Source organism: Sciurus vulgaris (assembly GCF_902686455.1).
Source record: "Sciurus vulgaris genome assembly, chromosome: 14".
NCBI classification, from domain to species: Eukaryota; Metazoa; Chordata; class Mammalia; order Rodentia; family Sciuridae; genus Sciurus; species Sciurus vulgaris.
The window spans coordinates 83,946,644-83,968,918 of record NC_136475.1 but is presented as its reverse complement, the minus strand read 5'-3'; the positions used below and the strand labels follow the sequence as shown (position 1 = coordinate 83,968,918).

Sequence of the window (22,275 nt, the reverse complement as noted above, 5' to 3'; positions counted from 1 at the left end):
GTTCCCATCAGGAGAGATCAGGAGATGACAGAGCTGGGACTTTAAAAGCATGCACCTGACATCTTGAGAGGTTTTGAGTTTTTTAAATACCAAAGTCGGGGGTGTGGATTGTCCTCTATGAACTGAGATGCATCTTCAATTCCAACCTTCTCAATTAATGCTCGACTATCCCGCAAAGACCGAATCTCAAAGTTAATTATATAATCCTTGTTTGGATGCTCTGGATTCTAAAAATAAAAATGAAAAACAAAGGGTTCAAATAGCTATTTGTAGAGCATGTTTCTTTTTTTACAATTAAAAAATAGAACCAAAAAAAACCCTACATCTCATTATAAGCAAAATTGGGAAGAAAAGAAATCCCCATTGTTATGGTTTAGAGATGAGGAGTCCCCCAAAAGTTCATGTATGAGACAATGCAAAAGCTTAGAGAAGAAGGGATTGGGTTATGAAAGCCTTAGCCTAATCAATGCATTATTGCCTGGGAGGGATTAACTGGGTGGTAACTGTAGGCAGGCAGGGTGGGCCTGGAGGAGCTAGGACACTGGAAGTGTGCCTTTGGGGTATGTATTTTGTCCATGGTGGGGGGAGTCTCCCTCAGTTTCCCTGTGCTATATGTCCTCAGCTGCTTTCCTCCGCCATACACTTCTGCCATGATATTCCACCTTACCTCAGGCCCCAAGGAATGGAGTCAGCCATCTATGGACTGAGACCTCTGAAAATGTGAGCCCCAACATAAATTTTTCCTCTTCTAATTGTCAGGACTTCTTGTCAGATCTTTTGGTCATAGCACAGAAAAAGCTGACTAAAATATCCATGTTTGGATATTATAAGTTACTTGGAAAATATCCAAAACACACAAGTCAACTCCTTCCTGAGCAATCGGCTACCTATGGGACGAGTGCACAATGGTGGAAGGGTCCTTCCCAGATCTGTTTCCCTCTGCGTCATTTTTTTCCCCAAATGATTCTCTTTCCCTTTCAGAGTGCTCCCAGGCCTCTCCTGGCGCAGAAAACACACATGCAGCAGCCTCCACTCTGTCACCCCTTCAGCAACTCTTTCCCTGCCAGAAGCAATAAAACTGTTGTTACGTACTGTCAGGCAGCCAAGGGATGAAAGAAAAGAAAAAGGGCCAGTTGTCATCACTACTTTCCTATCATAATGCAGCAGGCTGACTAACACAATAAAACAACCAAAGGCCTGCCTTTCAGGAAAGAGCTAGCTAAATGGCCAAACAGGAAAGGCAGTGGAGTCGACTTACTGATACTCTACACATCCCAAGGAATGGAAGAATGGAGCACAGGAGGCAATCAGACCAAGAGTGCAAAACAGCAGAGGGTGATCCCAGACAGGAGAGTTCTTTGAAAAGGTAAACACAGCCACAGGCACCAACCCCCACCCTGCAAGGAAAGCACAATAACTAAAGCAAGTGAAGTCCTCTGGGGAACTCCGGAGCACAAAGAAGGAATTTAAGGAAAGGGCTTGAGACCTGGATTCAAACAGCTGAGATCTAATCCATTCTGTCACTCAATGGCTATGTGACAACTCTCTCCAGAAACTGTCCCACACCTCCCCACACCAGCCCCAAACACCCAGGAAGCCAGGGTCATTCTTCTCCAAACAGAAACCCAATCATGTCCCTCCCCCGCTTTCCTCCCCCACTGACTCCAGGATAAAGCATAAACACCAGAGTCTGGCTACAAGGTCCCTGAGGACCCACCCCAACCTCAGCTCCCAGGCTCATTTCTGCCAGTGCTCCAGCTGACACACCAGCTTTGAAGCCATACCACTTGGAACCAAGTCGTTCTTCTGCACATTGCTAACTGGGTGACACTGGCAAATTAGCTTCACACCAAGCCCCAGATTTTCTTCCCCAAATTGTGAGGATTAAGAGACAACTCTCATCAGCCCTTGAGCACGAGGCCCAGGCGTGCTATTCACATTATTCCCAGTCTCAGAACTGACTCAATACTCTCCACATCAGAGCTTTGAACAGAGACACCTCCTGACTGAATCGGCACCCCAAACCTCTTCGGGTTGCTGAATTTCTATCTATCTCCCCACAGGAACTGGCTCCCCCGAAGGTAAGAACTGTGTCTTACCAGCTCTTAACCAATATTTCCCAATTCAATAAATAGATGATCTTCAGATAAGTCATTTTACCCACCAAGATCCTTCCTCATCCAAAAGAAGAGGTGTGTGTAATATCTACCAGGCACGGTTGGAATGACAACAAATGAACACCTCGTTTGAAGGTACTGTAGTGTATATTAACCCCTTCCTTTTCCTTCTATATTTCCTCTTCTCCAGTCCTCCAAGAAACTTCTCATATTATTCTTAAAACTATGCTTGAATGAATCCATAGTCCAGCTAATCCATAGCCCTGGGTCAACAAGACCCCAGAGAGAGGTATGACCATATTCTTTTCTTTGATAAGCTTTGCATGTAGTAAGCCAGGTAGGTAATGGAACTGTCACAGAGAATTTGGTTGTTGTTACTGTTTAACTCTCCACCCTACCCCCATTCCTTCTCAACAAACTGAGCACCAACCAACACTGTGGGCTCTCTATTCTAACACTAGTGCATCCACAGTCTTGGAGTACACCTAACCAATTTAAATACTTATTTTCTAAACACTTCAGTAAAGTCAATACAATCATCAGTTACAGCAATGCACTTTCAAACATTCTAGAACTTAAGGCAATCAGCAACTATGAACCCTTCTTGAAAACCACTACTGATGATGAAATCCAGCCAACTAAAAGACTAATCAAAGAACTCACATACAGAGAAAATGTAGTAAAAAAGACTAGTATTTGAATTCATTTAAAGATAAGAATCAACAACTGAAAGTTAGGCTTACAAAACAAAATTAAAATGTTCTAAATTTTGACAATGTAAACATAAGAATATTGCTAACACAAAAGAGGGTGAAGATGAAAGAATGTCATCTTTTAAAATGAAAAGTCAATTCAGTCTATTAAAAATTAAAATATAGTTTAAACTAATAAACTTAGTTTTCCATAAATTTTCTTAACCTGGGAAAATGATATTGTTTGTGGTGAAAAAAAATTTACCTAAAAGGCCAGAATTACTTTATTCACTTTCAGATCATTTAATTAAAATTAAATTTAGCCAGGCATGGTGGTAAACACCTGTTATCCCAGCGACTTGGGAAGCTGAAGCAGAAGGATCACAAGTTCAAAGTCAGCCTCAGCAATTTAGCAAGACTCTAAGCAATTTTGTGAGATCCTATCTGAAAATTTACAAAATAAAAGGGTTGAAGATGTGGCTAAGTGGTTAGCACCTCTGGGTTCAATCCCCAATACCCACCCCCAAAGTTAAATTTAACACTAAAATTGTGGATTACATAATGTTTTTATTTTTATAAAGTTACTTATGTTCATCTATCTAACCTATCAAATCTGTCCCTCCACATATGTCTTATAGCTATATGGGATGATATTCTCTTATTTATCTAATGCTAATTATGAAAAAAGCTGTCTGGTGGGATTTTGGGTGCTTTTTTAAAAACTTCCTTTTCATCACTTTTCCATATTGACTGAATTATATATAATTATATTCACCACTTTTTAAAAAGTTATAAAGTCATTATTCATTTTTTAAAAAATCAGTGTAATGGCTGGGCAAGGTGGCGCATGCCTGCAATCCCAGTGGCTTGGGAGGCTGAGGCAGGAGGATCTCGAGTTCAAAGCTAGCCTCAGCAAAAGCAAGGCACTAAGCAACTCAGTGAGACCCTGTCTCTAAATAAAATACAAAATAGGGCTGGAGATGTGGCTCAGTGGTAGAGTACCCCTGAGTTCAATCCCTGGTACCAAAAAAAAGGAACAAACACTTCCCAAGAACCAAGTATACCCCAGAAACTTGCTGGATGCTGGGGACTCAAAAAACTCACTGTTAAAGTATTAACATGTAAAAACTCCAGTCATCTTAGGTGGACTTTACCAATCTCTTTGTTTCTGAAAGGACACAGGCAAAATCACATTTTCCAAAGAGAGTCGCCCAAACGTAAGTCTTTTGGAAAAGAGGTCAAGATAACAAAAAGACTATTTTCCAGCACAGGTGAGGAAAATAGATATTCTCTGATGTTACAGGCAAGGAAACAAGCTCACTCGTTTTACAGGTTCTATACCTTAAACAGGTCAAGGTCTCTCTCTTTACTCTTTGCAGAAGTGCTATCCACACAGAGAAGAGTCAGTCAGACGTGGAAAGCATACAGTCTTAGAGTGAATCAAACTCCATTTTGATGTTTGACTGCTGACAGCTTTGAGTTTCATCCTTCTCTCCCTCCCCTTCTGCCTCACATGGACCAAGCTGAAAAGCACAGGCCTCCTTTGGGGCCAGCCAGAGTTTCAAACCATATAAGCCCCTACCCACAGGAACCAAAGCACAATTAACAGAGCAGGGCTGGACCCCAAGATCTGTGTGACCTCTGAGTCCCCACTCCTATGTGACCTCTGAGTTCCCATTCCTATGCAGGATGCTGCACCACCTGTTCAAACATGAATCCCAGTCAAGCAGGCAAAAAGAAATATAATTTTTTAATTACCTTTAATATCTCATCCAAAAGGACAGATTTGATTTCTAAATCCTCAAAGTTACAAATATATCCAGAGGTCTGAATGGGTTCCTTTAGAGACAAAAACAAATGTTAATGTTTCATCATGTAAAATGTCCCCGCCTTTAAGGAATTCTGATTTTAAATATCATCAAAACTTTCAAACCAACAAAAAAGTAGAGAGAATGCCATTACCACCGTATGCCCATCACCTAAATAATTATTAACATTTTGCTAAATAAACTTTGTTTAATTTTTTGACAGTAGCATTGTAAAGTAAATTAAAGACATCATGACATTTCACCCCTAAACACTCCTAAGCACATTTCTCTACAAGGACATTTAATTCTCAGTAAAACCAATAAATATGACATTTGAATCATAGTACATCTCTCACAATAACACCACAACTTACTGAAAAGTCTGTCTTCTGTAACATAAGCCAGAGAGTGTTCCTGATATATTTTCTACGCAAGAGTTTATTTGCAAATATGTAAATACATCTGTTATATGTCAATATCTTACCCTGATATTATGCAGGGCTGTAGAAAGAAAGTATAGGAAATGCATACTGTAATGTAAAGTAGCTGCCCTAAATCCTTAGTAGAAAAAAACAGGTATCAATAGCATATAAACCAAAATAAATAAACTGTTAATATACTTAATATCTTTATGAATAATAAAAAAGGAATAGGATATGTTATCTGATAATGTAAATAATATCAAAATATAATTTTTAAGAATACATGTGCAGGTATAAGACATATAATTGTACAGTATGATAATATAATATAATAAAAGGAAGATATCAAATAGATGAAAGGGTAAAAGAGGTAAAAATGGATTCACATTTAGTTTGAGTTTATATGTCTAAGTTTAAGAATGAGGTTCTTGTATGCAAAGTAGACATGTCTAATGGGGTTTTAAAATGTATATTTTCTTTTAAAAAGCATAAGTTGTTAGTTAAAATAGTCAAAATTATAAAAGAAAATTTTATAAAATTTTATAATGCTTTTGCCTAAAACTATTGTGCTGCATAAGGCAAATAATGTACTTTTATGAGCAACAAATACACATGAAGAATTAGAAAAAATTTAATTGAAAAAGAAAGCACATGTAGTATTTTTTCTATAGGGTCCTTGCACATAGTTTGATTATTTGGATACTATAGGTAACCAAATATATTTGTATAAACATGTTTATCTTTAGGAAAAAAATTATTTTTAGCCAGATAATGTAGAAAAGTAGTCAAAAGATAAGTCATAAAAGTTGAACCATAGATTAAAAAAAGTACCAAAAACAAAGAGAAATAAAGGGGAAAGTAAAGACAGATGAGATGAAAAACTAAAGAGTTTCCAAAATAATCTATGATTATTTGCATATACATAAATACACAAGTACTTACACAAAAATATTTTAAAGTTCAACTTCTGCTTGGATTACCTCAACCAATTATCTTTTATTTTCCAAAATTCACCATTCATTCATTCATACCTCAATTATGAAGTTTCAGACTAATGGTCTACAAAGCTAAGCATACACAAGATATTTCTGTTTATCAAAAAAGTATCTAAAGTTTTCCATTCTCTTCCTAGAAACCTGTTTCCCTCACCAGCAACAAGTCAGAAGGCCACAGTTGTTCTTTACTTTTCGATCTTTACACACTGTGACACACTAAAGTTTGGACATACCTTATTAAGAGGCTTGAGGGATTATATGATCTAATTTTAGCTACCCCTCACAAATTAGACAAGTATCATAAAAAGTTTCTTGACAAAAATCTGTGAATGCAATGTAATACGGATAATGCAAGCACAAGCTAATGAAAAGGCAAACTGACTCCTCTGTGACTCATAGCACAAAGCCTTGGGTCAGCCACACCACGGTGTGAACACAAGGACATTTTCACCTATCCTCACAAGGATAAAAATATATTCAGTTATTAGCAGCAAAACGATAGCTCATCTCCAGAATGATAATAATACCAACTATGTCCTGAAGGAATATACTATTCTGTAGTTCTGCAGAACTGTTAAATTCTGTCCCGGGCTGGAAGTGTAGCTTAGTGGTAGAGCATGCCCAAAGCCCTGGTCAATTCCCAGGACCTCAAGAACACACACACACACACTAAAAAAATCTGTTTTGAGATATGTGTTCTTACATGATCAGTAAGCATCTAGAGGATGATTACTTATAAGTAAACAAGCAGGAACCAGAACAAGTCAGTGTCTTCCTGAATGAACAGAAAGAACAGAACAGTATGGTTTATTTAAAAAAAAATCTAGACAGTGGTAAGGTTGTTCAAAAAAAAAAAAATCCATCTAGCTTTAAATCTAATAGAAACTGAATTTTATGCCAAGCCCAAAAATAAACTTGAATAAAGAAAATAATATTTTTTTTAAAATAAAGGCTGTTCTGTTAGAACTACTTAAGAAACACTTTCCACCAGGCAAAAACTTCACTTGGTGCTAGATTGGCCGCGTGTGCTTTGCACACATTATGAGCAGCCAGCCATAACAAACACTCACTTCTCCAGGCGTAGGATTTCCAGCTTGGTATGAGTGGAGCCAAGGACAGAGAAAAAACTCTTAACATTCAGAAAGCATTCTACTCCCATCTTCAAGGTTGTCCTGTGATTACCTGTTAAATTTCTACACTTGTTTTGTGGCAAGGGTCAAATATTCCTTAGGTCCTTAAAAAAACCCCATTCTTGCAGGTCAAATGTGGCAATCCCAAATGTCTTTTTTTTTTTTAACAATTTCTTAGGGTCTGAAAACTACAAAGGCCCTCAGACTCCTTAAGCTTTAACAGAGCCCTATACATCAGGTTATTTGCCAACCCCAAAATCCTAAGTAGGGCTCAAATGGGGAAATGTAAAAATAATTTAGGATATTAAAGGGGCCAACAGCTTACCACTAAACAAATCACCACACAAAATCTTTGGCAGCTCAAGAGCCCAAGCATGCAATTTCTTCGCAAAGGAAGCTATCAATGTGAAGAAAAATGAACAACTCAAAGCATTTATTAACTCATCCCTCTTATTACTTTCCCTAGTGAAATACAACAGAAAATTCCAAATTGAAAATCATTACTAATTTAAAAATTGTTTGAACATGTATCTTCTTGATTAGGCTACCACTCAAATTATTTTGTGTTTCCTAAATACAATAGCTAGCAATTGTTCCAGAGTAGACTGAATGACAGGAAAACCCAGAATATAAAAATGAGCTGATGTGATCCAGAAGTGGAAAATCAAAATTTAGGCTTAAAAATCAGAGATAAGAGCTTCCTGATAACAGAAAGAAGAAGAGAATCACAAGCCACCTGCACATCTGCAAAAATATCCAGGATAAGGAAAAGCCTGGATTAGATGGTGACATTGTGAATGTTTAAAAAGATCAGGTACCCATGAAACTAGACTCATAGGCAGAAGAAAAAGAAAGAACAACTCTAAAGCTGCATATTTTTTAGTTAGATGTTTAAAAGAAATCCAACAAATAGACTACTTTCTTTTTTTCTTTTTCTCTTTGAACTTTGATTAGGAAAAAAGACCATTTAGTGGCCATGATTCTGTATTTTAAGAAAAGAACAGATAAATGCTTAGAAAGTAACTTTCAGAGAAAGGGGAGAATATCTAAAAAATGAGAATTATTCCCACTTCAGACCAAATATCTTTAACCTCACAGAAATGTTTACTTTCACAAATTTACATAGCCAACACGAATGAACCTCTTAAAAAAACAAAGGGGAAATATCCAGATTTTGATCTTTGGCTCATTATGTATGGACTGTTAGCACTCGTTTCTTGTTTTTACCTCAGGATCCAAGTTTCTGAAAACATACATTCTCGTCTTCTCCATCATTGCAAACAAATCAGGATTATCCTTGGCCCACTTCATATCCCAGACGTCTTTGCGCTCCAATTTTAACAGCTCGCCGATTACTTGCTGTCCTGTGCTGTCTGTTACCCGAGCATCCAAGTCAAAGAAAACCAGAACTCCTGAGTTGTCCAAGATAGCAAGACGGCTAAAAGATGCCATTGCGGGAAGGACACAAATGTGAAATTACCATCCGCGGTCTTGAGTACAACAGCTACAACTGTTCTTCAAAATCAATTTATCAAAAACCTGAAACACTGGGGCTGGGGTTGTGGCTCAGTGGTAGAGCGCTTGCGAGCGCTTGCCTAGCACGTGTGAGGCACTGGGTTCAATTCTCAGCACTGCATATAAATAAAGATCCAACAACAACTTAAATTTTTTAAAAAACCTGAAACATTGCAAAAATGGCTTTAATTTTTTTTAAATAAATTTGACAGGAGATATAGACTTTTCCCCATTTTGCTTCCTTATAAAAAAAATACCCAGAGATCAAACCAATTGAGAAGTAAAAATACTCTCAAAACACTTAAACGTTAAGAATAAAAAGCTATACAAGGGTTTCCATATATCTAATAAAGATATTTAAACCAAAAGCCATACAGTTTAAGACAAGTTCATAACAAACACACACACTTGTTTTCACATTTATTAAATAAACCCAACAATCCCAACTGATAACTTCTTAACACCCCATGAGGAGAGTTTTTAAACTTACCTAGAGTTGCAATTTAAGGATAACTGGTAGGCTCGACAATTAAGAGAATATTTTTGAATCAAACCAACATTAGGAAGACTGTATCTCTGAATGGTGCCAGATTCACGACCCTGTAGGAATTAGTTGTGATTACTAGAACATATTTACCATAATAAAATCAATCTACAACTACAGGTTTCTCTGTATGTCACAGGTGTTTTAAAACCAAAATGACATCGTCCTAGCAAGTTCCCAGTTCTGATACTGAATTATATCATTAAGTATATGTTTAGCTCCTAATTTAATTTAAACCTTTTTAAAGTGGCCAAAGATGGTCTGATTTTTTTCACAGAACATTCAAGAAAGAAGTCAAAAACCTAGCTCTTCGGTAAAATGTAAATTCTTACATCACAAGGAAGAAATATCTACAGTTCTCTCTAGTTGTTGTCTATGTTAACATTCGGGATACATTAAGAGCTAAATCATAAAGTGCTTGTTGAATTAAATTTCACATGTATGAAAAATCAATAGAAGATCATGGTATGAAACAGCTGTTATTGAAAGTCTAGGTTTTTATCCTGTAGGCACTTTTCTAACACAAGTTTTGGGTAAGCAAAAAAAATGACCTGAAAACAGTCATAATCTTGAGTATTTGTTTAAATATGTTTTTTTAAAAAATAAAACTAAATATACATTCTCATGCAATTATTGGAAAACATTGAAAGATTGACCGCAAGTACAGCAGACAGGAGAGAGCTGCAGTTTTCAAGCCCTGGCCAAGGGACAGAGTGGAAGGTCCACACAGCCAGTCTTGACCTCTTTCCTTTAAATCAGAAACTCATGCTGCAAAAGTTGAAAAGAGGAGCCTGTCAGAAAGGTGGTGATACTACAGAACACAGTGCTCTTAGGAGCTTTTTCTCCATTAAATTAGCTAATGGTTAACAAATGTAACTAAAACTGGAAATATATATACTACTAAGTCTCTGTTTCTGTAATTCCAATGCAACTCCACCAGCATTGCTATATTAAACACTTATTTCTAAAATTAATATTTTCAAATGCCAGAGCTCAGGAAAAGACACTATACCATTGATTTTATTTGCAAAGTTCAGCAGACATTTGCCAGCAACCTCTCTACTGCTGGCGAACACCACCTCTTCATTCTAAGTCTTATGAGAGTAGCTGAGCCAAAGTATTTTCTTCAATATAAAAGAGAAAACTTTCTAAATCCCACTACCACCAAGCAATCGGTCCCACATCCTTCAAGCCTTCATAGGGAGGGCTCTTGCAACCTGCTGTAAAACTCTAAATGTACTTTATCTTCTCAGATGGCCACCATTAATTTGTGAGACAAGCTTGAAAACCTTCTCCTTTCTTACATTAGTCTCAGTAAAACATGGGGTACTCACCAGATGCTATTCAAATCCAAAAATCATTGCTTTAACCTACTTCTAAAATTTAAACAATTATTACTTATAAAATAAGTGTTTTACAACTTACCACAATCAGTGTCTTATCAGATGCAGTTATGGCACAAATTGGATCTCTTGTGCCCTAAAATAAATAACCAATTATTATTATTTAACAAATACCTATTGCATGACTATTCTGTAAAAGATAGTTGCAGTTCACCAAGAATATGGCAGGGTTGGGGATACAGCTCAGCAGTAGAGTGTACGTATAGCATGAAGAAAGCCTTGGGTTCAATCCCCAGGATCAAAAACATAAAAGAAGGAGAGAGAGGAGGAAGAGGAAGAAAAGAATATTGTCCATAAAGTATTTATTAACTTAAAAGAAATTTACTTAGTGAGCACCTATTATGTACCAGTCACTGAACTAAGTACAAAAGATACTCAAATGAAATCTTTACCCTTAAGGATTACTCAAAAGTGTGCTGCAGAAGATGCTGAACTGAACACGTAATTGTAGACAGCATGACAAAATAAGAGGCACAGAGAGGGATTATGAGGGAGAAGCATCTAAGCTACGAGATGGGTGAGGTTAGTTCTAAAAGATGAACAAACAACGGCAGGGCCAGCACATGCCAGGAGGAAAGGTTAAAATGGCATGGCACTGCAGCCCCCTCCAGGGCATCGTGTCTAGGGAAGAAAGTCATCTCAACAGGTTATACACTGTGTGATTCCATTCCTAAAACAGTCTCAACTGATAAAACCATACAGATGGAGAGCGGACTAGTGGATGCCAGGGAACGTGGATGGGCTGGGGAATAGACGAACACATGAAGAGAGAGCACTGAAAGGAGTTCCTTCCCGGTGATAAAATCACATCACATTCCATGCACACAACTGTATGTGAACACTAGTGGAAACTGAATCAGGAAGAAGGCCCCAGACTAGCAACAGTATTGTATCAATGTAAATTTTTTTTACAACCACATAAGATGTCACCATTGAGGAAGTGGAGTAAAGGGACTATTTCTGCAACTTCCTAGGAGCCTACAATTATTTCAAAATATTTTTTTTAAATAAATCAAAAGAAAACATCAGCCGGGCATAGTCAGGAAACTGCAAGTTATTTAGCACAGCTGAAGAATGTGCAGAGGGAAAAAATGGGCATGGAGGGAAGTTGGAGGGTTGGTGGAAGTTGTGGGTATCTATACTTAATTCTTAAAAATATGGTAATCTGCTGAAGATTCATATTTGGTGAGAGGAGGGAAGGCAGCTGCTGTGCTATCTTGCTCCCACCGATGTCCCACAGGTTGACATTTTAGGGTGCACTGACCAGCATGACAAATGGGTTGGCGCTGTGAGGACGGGGAAGTCTACAAGCAACAGCCTATGCTGTGCCATTAGACACCAGAGCCACCCACCACATGTCACCATTTAAATGTAAAGTTTGATTGATTAAAGTGAAATAAAACTTTGGATTCAGTTCCTCAGCAGAACTAGCCAAGTGCTCAGTAGCTACATATGGCTAGTAGCTACTGCACTGAACAAAGATGAAATTCTTCCATTGTCATAGAAAGTTCTCTTACTGCAGTGATCTAGACAGGAACTAATGAAACTGAACTGATATAGAAATAAGGGGGAGGTAAATTTGAGAGAAATGAAGGAGACAGAATGAGGACTTGAAGAGAAAGAGAAAAGGACTTCTCATGATTCTTCCACAGATGGCAGAACCAGTCACTAATATGTACATGCATATGGAGGAATGGATTTGGAGGCAAGATGAATCATACTCAGGCTAAATTGGTGTGCTTTCAGGCCATGTGAATTATTACACCCAGACAGCAAGAAATATATTATCATAAATTAGAAAAACTCAACATTAGAAAGATAGGTATTACAGTCATCAGCTTATATAGGGTGGGTTTCCATAAGAACGAAAAGAGTGCATTAAGTGATGGTCTAGGTCTGGACATAAGGGGACACCACAGTAACAGAGGGTAATGAGCCCTTGACCAAAAAGACACAGGAAAAAGCAGTTAGGTGCAAAACCAAGAGTGTGGTTTCAAAAGTCAAGCAGAAAAAAGTGATCAAAAATATTAAACGCCACATATAGATCAAATATAAAGAAAATTCCTATCAGAGTTGGCAATTCAGAAGCCTCTGGAAACCAAACTGCAATGGAGTGAAAATGGAATGTATGAAGAGGGAAAGAAAATGAATATAAGATATTCTTTCAAGAAGTTTAGCTCTAAAAAGGATAAAGAGACAAGGCAGTGGTTAGAAGAAACCATGTGGCTGATAATGGGGACTTGTTTTTAAGATGGGAGAGATTTCAGTCATATTTTATGTGAGGTAGGGGAAAGAACTGCTTGATGATGAATCAATGTGGAATTTCCTAAAAGTTCCCTAACAGAAGGGACTTTCTTACTCACCAGTAGATTTCGGTAGCCAATGTATGACATATGAGAGACATTCAGTGAATACTTGTTGATTAAATAGAAGGACAAGATAGATGACCAGAGGGACTCCTGCATATTCTAGTGAACAGATCTAGATCTGTCAAAAAACCTAAATTTGAATCCTCACTTTGCTACCCTTAGTTTTCTGTGCATAAGTAGGGAAGAGACTCCATGCTATCTGCTTGGAAGCATCAGATAAGAAACTAGATAAGAAAGCTTTAAATACTCTCAGAAAATCTTATTAAAAATGAAATTGCTACTAAAATATTAAATTACATTCGCTTATAAACAAAAGTATATTTCCACAAAGATACAGTGAACTATGCTACCTACAACAACTGGTATACTCACTAATACGACAGAGATGACAGGACCAATCTATGGTCAGTAGATCAAGTGACAGACCCACAGATAATAAGATAGACAGATGCTGAAAGGGGAGGGCAAGAAAGTGAGGAAAAAGTATGTGCCCCAATGTTTTTAGATAATAAGTTTTTCTATTATCCTATTAGCTACTTATCACCACCTTTATTTTAGTTGAAGAGTTTTTAAGACTTAAAAAAAGTTTTTCAGAATAGAAAAAAAATTTTAAACTGCTAAAATAATATCATTCACTGGAAATGAATTCTTTTTCAGTTCTCAAAATAAAATTACAATATTTACAATATTTCCAAACCTACAGATATAAACATTTTCTGGGAAAAATAAAATCACCTACTTGAATGGCTTTGCTATAATCAAGGACCCCATCCACTGATCCAGAAGGAGTATCATCAACATGATAAAGTCTGTTAAAAAAAAAAAATCAGAATTTCAAAGAAAATTTAATAAGGGTTATATTATTTCATAATCTTCAGAACAATGAAATGTTTGGGTGACACCATTGAATATTGTTACTTAATATAAAAATCCTGATTATTTTAAACAATTCTTGATACAGCCCAGTTTCACAAGGTATCTACCAGGTGTGTATAGTTAAGCAACTAATCTGCTTCTGATCAATGTGCCCCCAAATAGATGTGAACATTCAATCATATGTTCCCAATGAATTTCATCAAACTATGAGAAAGAGGTTACCCCACCCTGTCAGGAGTAACTTCTAATACATGAACTTTCTCTGTTGTTTCTCCATAATATCCCTTCTATCAGTATGCTTAATAAAAATAAAGCTTAAATGGATTTGAGGAGCACTAATTAAAGAAGATACGCCACTTATGGACCCTGCCATCTCCCTGGCACCATATTACAATACTTTTTCACAATGTAGTGGAGCATCATTGCTGGTTTACTCATCCATTGACTCTCACTAGGTGGTAAGTCTCCTGGAGGCAAAGACTCTTTAGTCCCCAGCATAGTACCACACACTCTCAAGTGCCATAATGTCTGCTGGATAATTATTAAAATGAATGAAATAAATTTTAAAGAATTGCTAAAATACTATCCTAGCTTACAGAGTAGCTCCAAGCCCTTGGGCAAATTACTTTACTTTCCTGACCCTCAATTTCTATCTCTGTAAAATAAAAGTAACATTTGCCCTCTGCAGCATTTCTGGAGACAAAGTGATGTTTGTAAAGCACGTAATAAACACAGAGCCTAATACATACAAGGGGTTCAGAAATTGCAGCTATAGTATAATCACAGAAAAACCGTGCCATTTTCTAGTTTTTAAATACCATGAAATTTTATAATTGTTCATCTGAAATCATGACTGTACTCTTATCAATGTAATAAGTGCATCAAATTTTAAATAAATATAATAGACATCTATTAAAATGCAGAAACATGGTATGTCTAAATAGGTACATGTTTCTGCATTTTAACACATTTCTATTAAGTATATCTAGGCCTACGCAGTTATCACAAAAGAAGTCAAAGATAAAAAGAGCAGTTCCCTGAAAAGATCATGTGGTCTGGTTCATTCTCCTAAAACAAGAAAGATACAAGAAAGGCCAGTTCCAGTAAAAGGACTTGGAGTCAGATTAACCAGGTTTTATGTCCCATCTATACTTAGCACCTGATGACCTTTGGCAAATAATTGAAGCTCAGTTTCCTGTATGAAACAGGAAATAATACAAACACTGACAAGACTTACCAGAGGATCTGTTACATAAAGAAGTACTCAATAAATGTTGGCTGTTCTCACTGCCATCAACATATTTTACAGATGAGGAAACCGAGATCCAAGAAGAACCAGCTCCAAATCATTAACACCAGTAAACACATCCCAGATTGGAAGATAAGGATGTGCTGTCTTCTTGATTTAAATAGAAACCTGAATTCCTACAACTGGCTAACAGAGGACAATGGTTACAGAGATGCTGGGTCTTTCCCTCCCACCCCCGGAAACTGTCCAAAGATCCAGCTTCTCTCCAAAGACTGCGGGTCTCTGCTTATCATCACTACTACAGGAAGTCCATCAAAGGACTAGTGCACTATCCTCAAGGAAGCCAAAGACCCTCTCCAGCTAATCTTCCAGCACCACCGAGAAGTCAAGATATTTACTTTTCAACAGTGTCTGCTTCCAATGAATTCATATGCCCCAAATGCTTTCACTGGTGACAAATCTGCTATCTTTGTACATGAGTGAGTCCTAAAGGGAAGGGAAGGTTGTATTGAGATATCAAGTGAGTGTGAGGGAAGAAGATGATTTGAAAAATCAGCCTGGGATTTCTGACCTGACTCCCACCACCCCAGTCACACCTGTGCTACCTCATTCAGAACCATCAGCTTAACAAATGTGACAAAATGCTTTACTTAAAGACTTAGGGTAACAACATAGGACAACAAACAATAGTATCACTAACAAAGCCAACTTACAAAACCCTATAAATGCATCTTCACCTAGACTTACTATAGGGAGTCGCACCTGCAGGCTCCTCACCTCTCCATGAAGAACAGCCCACCTTACCCCATTTACCACAAGTCTTCCCAACTCCAGACTTCCTGGAATCCAGAGCAAGGGAGAAAAGTCAAGTCCTCAGTTCACCCCACCCGACACCTCTTCCATATCTGTGCCCAAGGACCTGCTTGTCCTGTGGTGACTGACACTAGAATATTCCTGGAAAGAACTATACCACTAACGCAAAAGAATGAAGCTTTGGTTAGATACTTGGACCTCAAATGAATAATCATATTTCAGTAAACATAATAACCCTAGTATTTGGGGATAGGTGAGTGAAGATAGCATTTCATTACTAAAAACAGAGGTCTCCAGTCTTTATCTCTAAGGGCTTTCTTTTATTACACCATGCTATTTCTCTTTTGAGAAATTTAAAATGGATCAATTTGAAAGATATTCATATTAATGGAAAAATATTTTGTAGTAATCAAGGCAACTGGCATTTCTCAAGCATGACAGTTTATAATTAACTGTATCTAGTTTTCATGTGATATGATTGAACTATTAAAATAAGTATCAAAAGAGATACCTCTCTCTCCCTTCTTTCCGAGGCCGTGTGATCTGATTTATTTCCAGCGCTGTGAGCTTCTTTGCCACACGATATTGCCAGATATAAAACGCTTCTTTTGAAGCTGCTATCACATGAGTTTTAGTCATTGTAACAAATAATGGTACTGTCAAAAAGAACAATAAGACAAGTTATGGTTATATAGAATCACAGAAGTTCCTCCTGAATGGAACTTCAGGAATCACTGAGTCCAACTCCTCATTTTACAGACAATATACTTGCAGTTTCAAAATACCCACACACAGTTTCTCAAATCAGAAAACAATCTAAAACGCACAGGACCATACCATACAAAAATAATGGATCAGGGGTGGGGATATAGCTCAGTTGGTAGAGTGCTTGCCTTGCAAGCATAAGGCCCAGGGTTCAAATCCCCAGCACCACACACACAAAAAATATAATAATGGATCAAAGTACCCCAAAAATGCTTCTTTTGAAGTTGTTGTCACATAGGTTTTGGTCACTGCAACAAATAATGGTACTGTTAAAAAGAACATCAAGACAATTAAATTAAGGAATGAATCAAAGACCTAAATAGAAGAGTTAAAACTATAAAACCCAAAAAAGAAAACTTAGGAGTAAATCTTTGTGACCTTGGGTTAAGCAATGGTTGGTATCTTAGACATGACACCAGAGCACAAGCAACAAAAGAAAGAGTTGATAAATTGGACCTCACCAAAATTAAACACATTTGTGTTCAAAGAATTACCATTAAGAAAGTGAAAAAGTACAAAGAATGGGAGAAAATACTTATAATCATATATCTGAAAAGGAATTGTATCTAGAATATATCAAGAACACATAAAATTCAATAGTAAAAGCAGGCAAAAAATCTGAATAGACAGTAACCAAAATATTCATTAAGAAAATGAAAAGATGGTCAACATCATTAGGCATCAGGGAGATGCAAATGAAACCACAATAAAATACAATTTCACACCCACTAGGAGAGCTAGAATCAAAAACTCAAGACAATAACAAGGGTTGACAAGAATGTCAAGAAATAATGGAAATGTAAAATCCACTTTGAAAAATGTCTCAAAGTTCCTCAACGTTCACTTCCTCTAAATGTTAACTATAGTTACTATATGCCCTAGCAAGTATACTTAGATATATACCCAAGAAAGATTAAAACATATGTCCACAGAAAAAGTCATACAAATGGTCATAACAGCATTATTCATAATAACCAAAAGGTAGAAACAACCCAGATGCCCATCAACTGATGAATGAATAAATAAAATCCAAACCCCTGCCTTCCCTCCCCACAACCAGTTATGGCTTGGTTTAGAATTTATTTTTTCTCCTGACCTCATACGTGTTACATCCACATTGTAACCTGGAAAAGAAATTTTTCCCAAGTTCCTTTCTAATTTAGAAATATATTTTTGTAAACAAACAAATTTTTTCATCTGTTTTCTCTCTTTAAAAATATTTAATTGAGCTCCTACTATGGACCCTTTTATGAAGGTAGACAAGATAATCAAATCCAGTTATAGATTTGAATTTTGGATATAGAATTTTTATACTACATAACTCAGTAAACTGTTATAACTGTTATAACTCAGTAAAACTGAGTTATATTTAAAATGTTATTTTCATCACAATTGTCAAGTTTTTTGTTTAAAATATGTACTATTAATGACCTCTAGAGGGAGTTCCAAGCCCCTCCTGGGGAAAAACAAAAGCCAGCCATGAAGAATAGCAACTAGGCCTCCAGGGGGCGCTCCAAGCCCAGGCGCTGTTCTTCACTTCGTCTTAACTAAATTGTAAAACATTTGCTAAATATTTAGTAAATTCCACCATGAATACTCTGATGCTGGGAACTATTATGCTCTTATAGTAATTTGAGGTAAGTTCACAAACCTTTACTGCTTTCTAATATAATTTTTCCTAAGCACATAAAAATATTTTTTTCCAACCAATGTTTTATCACAATTACAAATTATAATGAAGTTCCTTCCTTCTTTTTGATACATTCTAAATACTCACAAAAGTTTATTGTTAGCCTGATTAATTCATAGTTAGGATGATGGTTCAAGGTAAGAGTCAGATTTCTTAGATTCAAATCGTAGGCACTTGCAAACTGTGGCACTGGATAAAGTATTTGTTCTCCCAAAACCTCAGATTACTTATAGTAAATTGAAAATAATAATAATGACAAACTTAGTTTTAAAAGAGAAAATAAATATGAAGCATAGCACAGTGCCTGGTATAGAGTAAATACTTAATAATTTTAAAGCCAATATTTATTGATTTTTAAGCCAAAGGTCAAATGTTTTCCCTGATAAGTGGAGGATGATATATAATGGGGGTGGGGTGGGGAATAAGAGAATAATGGGGGAACTTTAGAATATGTAGAAGAAAATGACAGGGAGGGGGCTATGAAAAATGGTGGAATGAGACAGACATCATTGCCCTATGTACATGTATGATTACACGAATGGTGTGAATCTGCATTGTGTACAACCATAGAAACGAAATTATGTACCCCATTTGTGTACAATGAATCAAAATGCAGTCTGTAAAAAATTAAAAGCTAAATAAAAATAATAAAAAATAAATAAATAAAAATTTTTAAAAAATATATATATATGCCAGGCCCTCTTTACACATTATAAATATTAACTCACAACCACCCTTTAAGGTAGACATTATTATCCCCATTTAGCATATGAAGAAGGCATGGGGCTGGGACTGTGGCACAGTGGGAGAGCACTTGCCTAGCATGTGTGAGGCACTGGGTTCGATTTTCAGCACCACATAAAAATAAAGGTTTATCAATAACAAATAAAAATATTTTTTAAAAAAGAAACTGAGGTATGAAAGAGCTATAATTTACCTATGACATATGCTAGAAAGTGGTAGGGTTGGACATGAATCCAGTCAATCTGACACCACATTTTGTGCTCTTAACTCTATACTATACCACCCCTCAGTAAGGATTAGGAAGTATTAGGCACAGGTGTTATTATTACTTTTACTATCTATTTAGCTTTTTAAAATACAACCATATACAAATTCTCTAGTCAACAAAATTAAATACAAAGTATATTGGAAACGTGTTCTTTTGAGTCAAGATAGCAGTGATTTCAGTAAATTTACATGGGTTTTAATGCCATCAATATAAATTTTGATATTCTTTATTTAAAAAATTTACTTATCCAGATTAAGCTTCTAGGTTAAAAAGAAGGCCAAATTTTAAGGGACCAAATGTTTTAGGAAAAGAACATTTCCTAGACAAAAGCATCTCACACCCTCCTGAACTATGTAATACCTGGAAAGAAAAAAATTCAAAATATCTAGAAAGATTTTTGAACAAATTTTTAAGAAAATAATTATGCTTCCATTAATTGCACTTTGTAACACTAAAAGCAGATGTTACTGGTCAAGCCAGTATGTAAAACAATTTAAAACAATTTAGGAATTCATATATAAGTAAAACCTGCTTGTAATATTTTAATGCTGAGGCCAGAATCTGTAACACCCCTCCCCTACTTTCCTACTCATTCGTTTCTTAGTCCTTTAAAAGGAGCTGGTAAACTGAAATTTGCATGCCTCCATACCTCTGCAAATGCCATTATCTCTCTTTAAAATACCACCTGAAGAAATACTTATCCCTCAAAACTCTGCTCAAATGCAACCTTTTTTTACATAGAAAAGATGCCCCTGAGTCCTTATATGCCAAGACTCATTTACCCAACACCTTCCAGGATACCTGGCCCACAGCAGGGGAGCAATAAGTCATTGTTCAATGGACTGACTCTCCCTTAATTACTTGTTTATAGACATCCTGTAAGAAATGTCATAATTAATTTCTCATTATTCCCAGTGATCACTGAAGTATCCAAAACAGTATATACTTGTTAATGATTTGCTAAATAATGACTCTGTATTTACATGACAGAAAATATTTTCCACATGTTCAATAAACTTTTACTATAGGCCAAGCACAGTGTTAGGTACTGGGGATACAAAAGTTAACTAGACACAGACCTTTAAGCAGTTCAAAATCTAAATGGGAAGACAGGCAAGAAAATCAATAACCACAGCACAGGATAAGAAGTACCTGTAATAAAAGTACACCAAAGATACTATAGTGCCCCTGTGAAAGAGCTCCAAAAGAGGGTACCCTAACTCCCACATGTAGAGTTCGACACAGCCCCACAAACCACACTCCAAAATAATGTGGAAGATCCTTTTAAAAGGTTTCTACAGAGACTATCAGGAGGAAGAGTATACAGCAAAACAAAAACAATACATTTTAGAGTAGTGCCAGTCACACGTGCTTTTTGTTGTTTTAGTTTCCAGTCCTCACGAAAATTTGGCATAGAAACTTAACAAAGAAATTTTACGGGATATGTATGAAACAAAAATATTGAGTCTTTGGCTGCTTTTCCTGCAGAGCAATGAAAGAACTGTTTGTTAAAATGTCAGTCAGCAAGACTGCAAAAACCATTTTGAGACTCCCAAATACAAATAATCATGCCCTCAAGAATTTGCCATCTTCTGAAAGGGAAGGATTTACATTTTGCTTCATTTTTAAAAACAGTCTAGCCTGGTGCAGACGTGCATGCCTGTAATTCCAGCTACTTGGGAGGCTGAGGAAGGAGGATGGCAAATTCAAGGCCTACCTAGGCAACTTAGCAAGACCTTGACCAAAACTGAAAAGTAAGAAAAGGTTGGGGATGTAGCTCAGTCAAAGAGCACCTCCAGGTTCAATCCTCAGTTCCAGAAACAAAAGAAGGAAAAAAGTCAACCTGAGATAAAAATTACTTAGAGGCTAACCCTATCATCATATGAGTTTATGTTAAACTGCAGATCTTAAAAGAATATAATCTGAAGATTGATGAAATTCACCCCTTACAAACTGTCATGTTTCCAATAAATAAAAGATGCTTGTAATAAGAATCAGTAATACTCTTAAGTCTTTAAACAAGGAACATTAACATATGTGGACATAAGTATGAACATACCTATGCTACCATGGACATAAAATAGGAAGTTGAAACATTTCAATGTATCAAGGTGAATGAGTTACCAAGACCCCAACTTTGGAGCATAAAGTCTTCAAGGTCAGTAAATATTTTTCATATTTGCTTGTATCACCGGAAGAATTTAGCAAAATCCAAACATTTAGAAGGTGACATTAACATTTGATTGCTTAGACTGAATGTCCAATCCAGAAAAAAAAAAAAAAGACTAGTTCTCAGGGTCAGAAAATAATTCAATGGGGGTTTTCAATTTTTTAGATAATTTTTTTGTCATATCCATCATACTATAATAAACTTTAAAAGAAAATCACTACTTTTCAAAGTTATGTGAAACGGCAACAAAATATTTGTTAATCATTATAAACAAACTTCTTTGAATAAGATTTGAAATTTTTAAGTGGGTTACTTTCAAAACTATTGGATAAAGAAAAATGTAAAATTAAAGAAACAAATGCACTCTGGAAAAAGTAGGGAATTTTTAAAGCTGTCCCTATTAAATAGACTAATTTCATTAGAAAACTCTGGAAAGGGCAAACTTGATTTTACAAGCAGCTAAAGTGTTTTTATGGAAGAGAGGTATTTACAAGCAGTTTAGTAATAGTAAAAGGTAGTTTAACAGCAAATTCTTTCTATAATCCTCAGTTTATTACATTTAAGCATTATGTAGCATACCAATTTCTGTACAATTATATTTCCAATTTAAAGCAAATAATGGCAATTATGAATTATTATGGATTTTAGAAACAGTAACCTTATAATTTATTATCTTAACTAGGATGCTTTTGAGACTGAAATGGA

At 36.2% G+C, this 22,275-nt stretch overlaps 1 protein-coding gene across 2 annotated transcripts in view; it reads right to left on the bottom strand.

The window, feature by feature from the left end:
* WDR35 (WD repeat domain 35) overlaps nucleotides 1-22,275 on the bottom strand; it is a 56,216-nt gene that overhangs the window by 12,449 nt on the left and 21,492 nt on the right. For both annotated transcript variants that reach the window (XM_079110920.1, XM_079110921.1), the window contains exons 12-18: nucleotides 16,445-16,589; nucleotides 13,735-13,804; nucleotides 10,649-10,702; nucleotides 9,170-9,279; nucleotides 8,392-8,602; nucleotides 4,568-4,648; nucleotides 91-227 (exon numbers count right to left, since the gene is read on the bottom strand). In XM_079110920.1, the coding sequence (XP_078967046.1) occupies nucleotides 91-227; nucleotides 4,568-4,648; nucleotides 8,392-8,602; nucleotides 9,170-9,279; nucleotides 10,649-10,702; nucleotides 13,735-13,804; nucleotides 16,445-16,589 (808 nt within the window). The remainder of the gene's footprint in view (nucleotides 1-90; nucleotides 228-4,567; nucleotides 4,649-8,391; nucleotides 8,603-9,169; nucleotides 9,280-10,648; nucleotides 10,703-13,734; nucleotides 13,805-16,444; nucleotides 16,590-22,275) is intronic.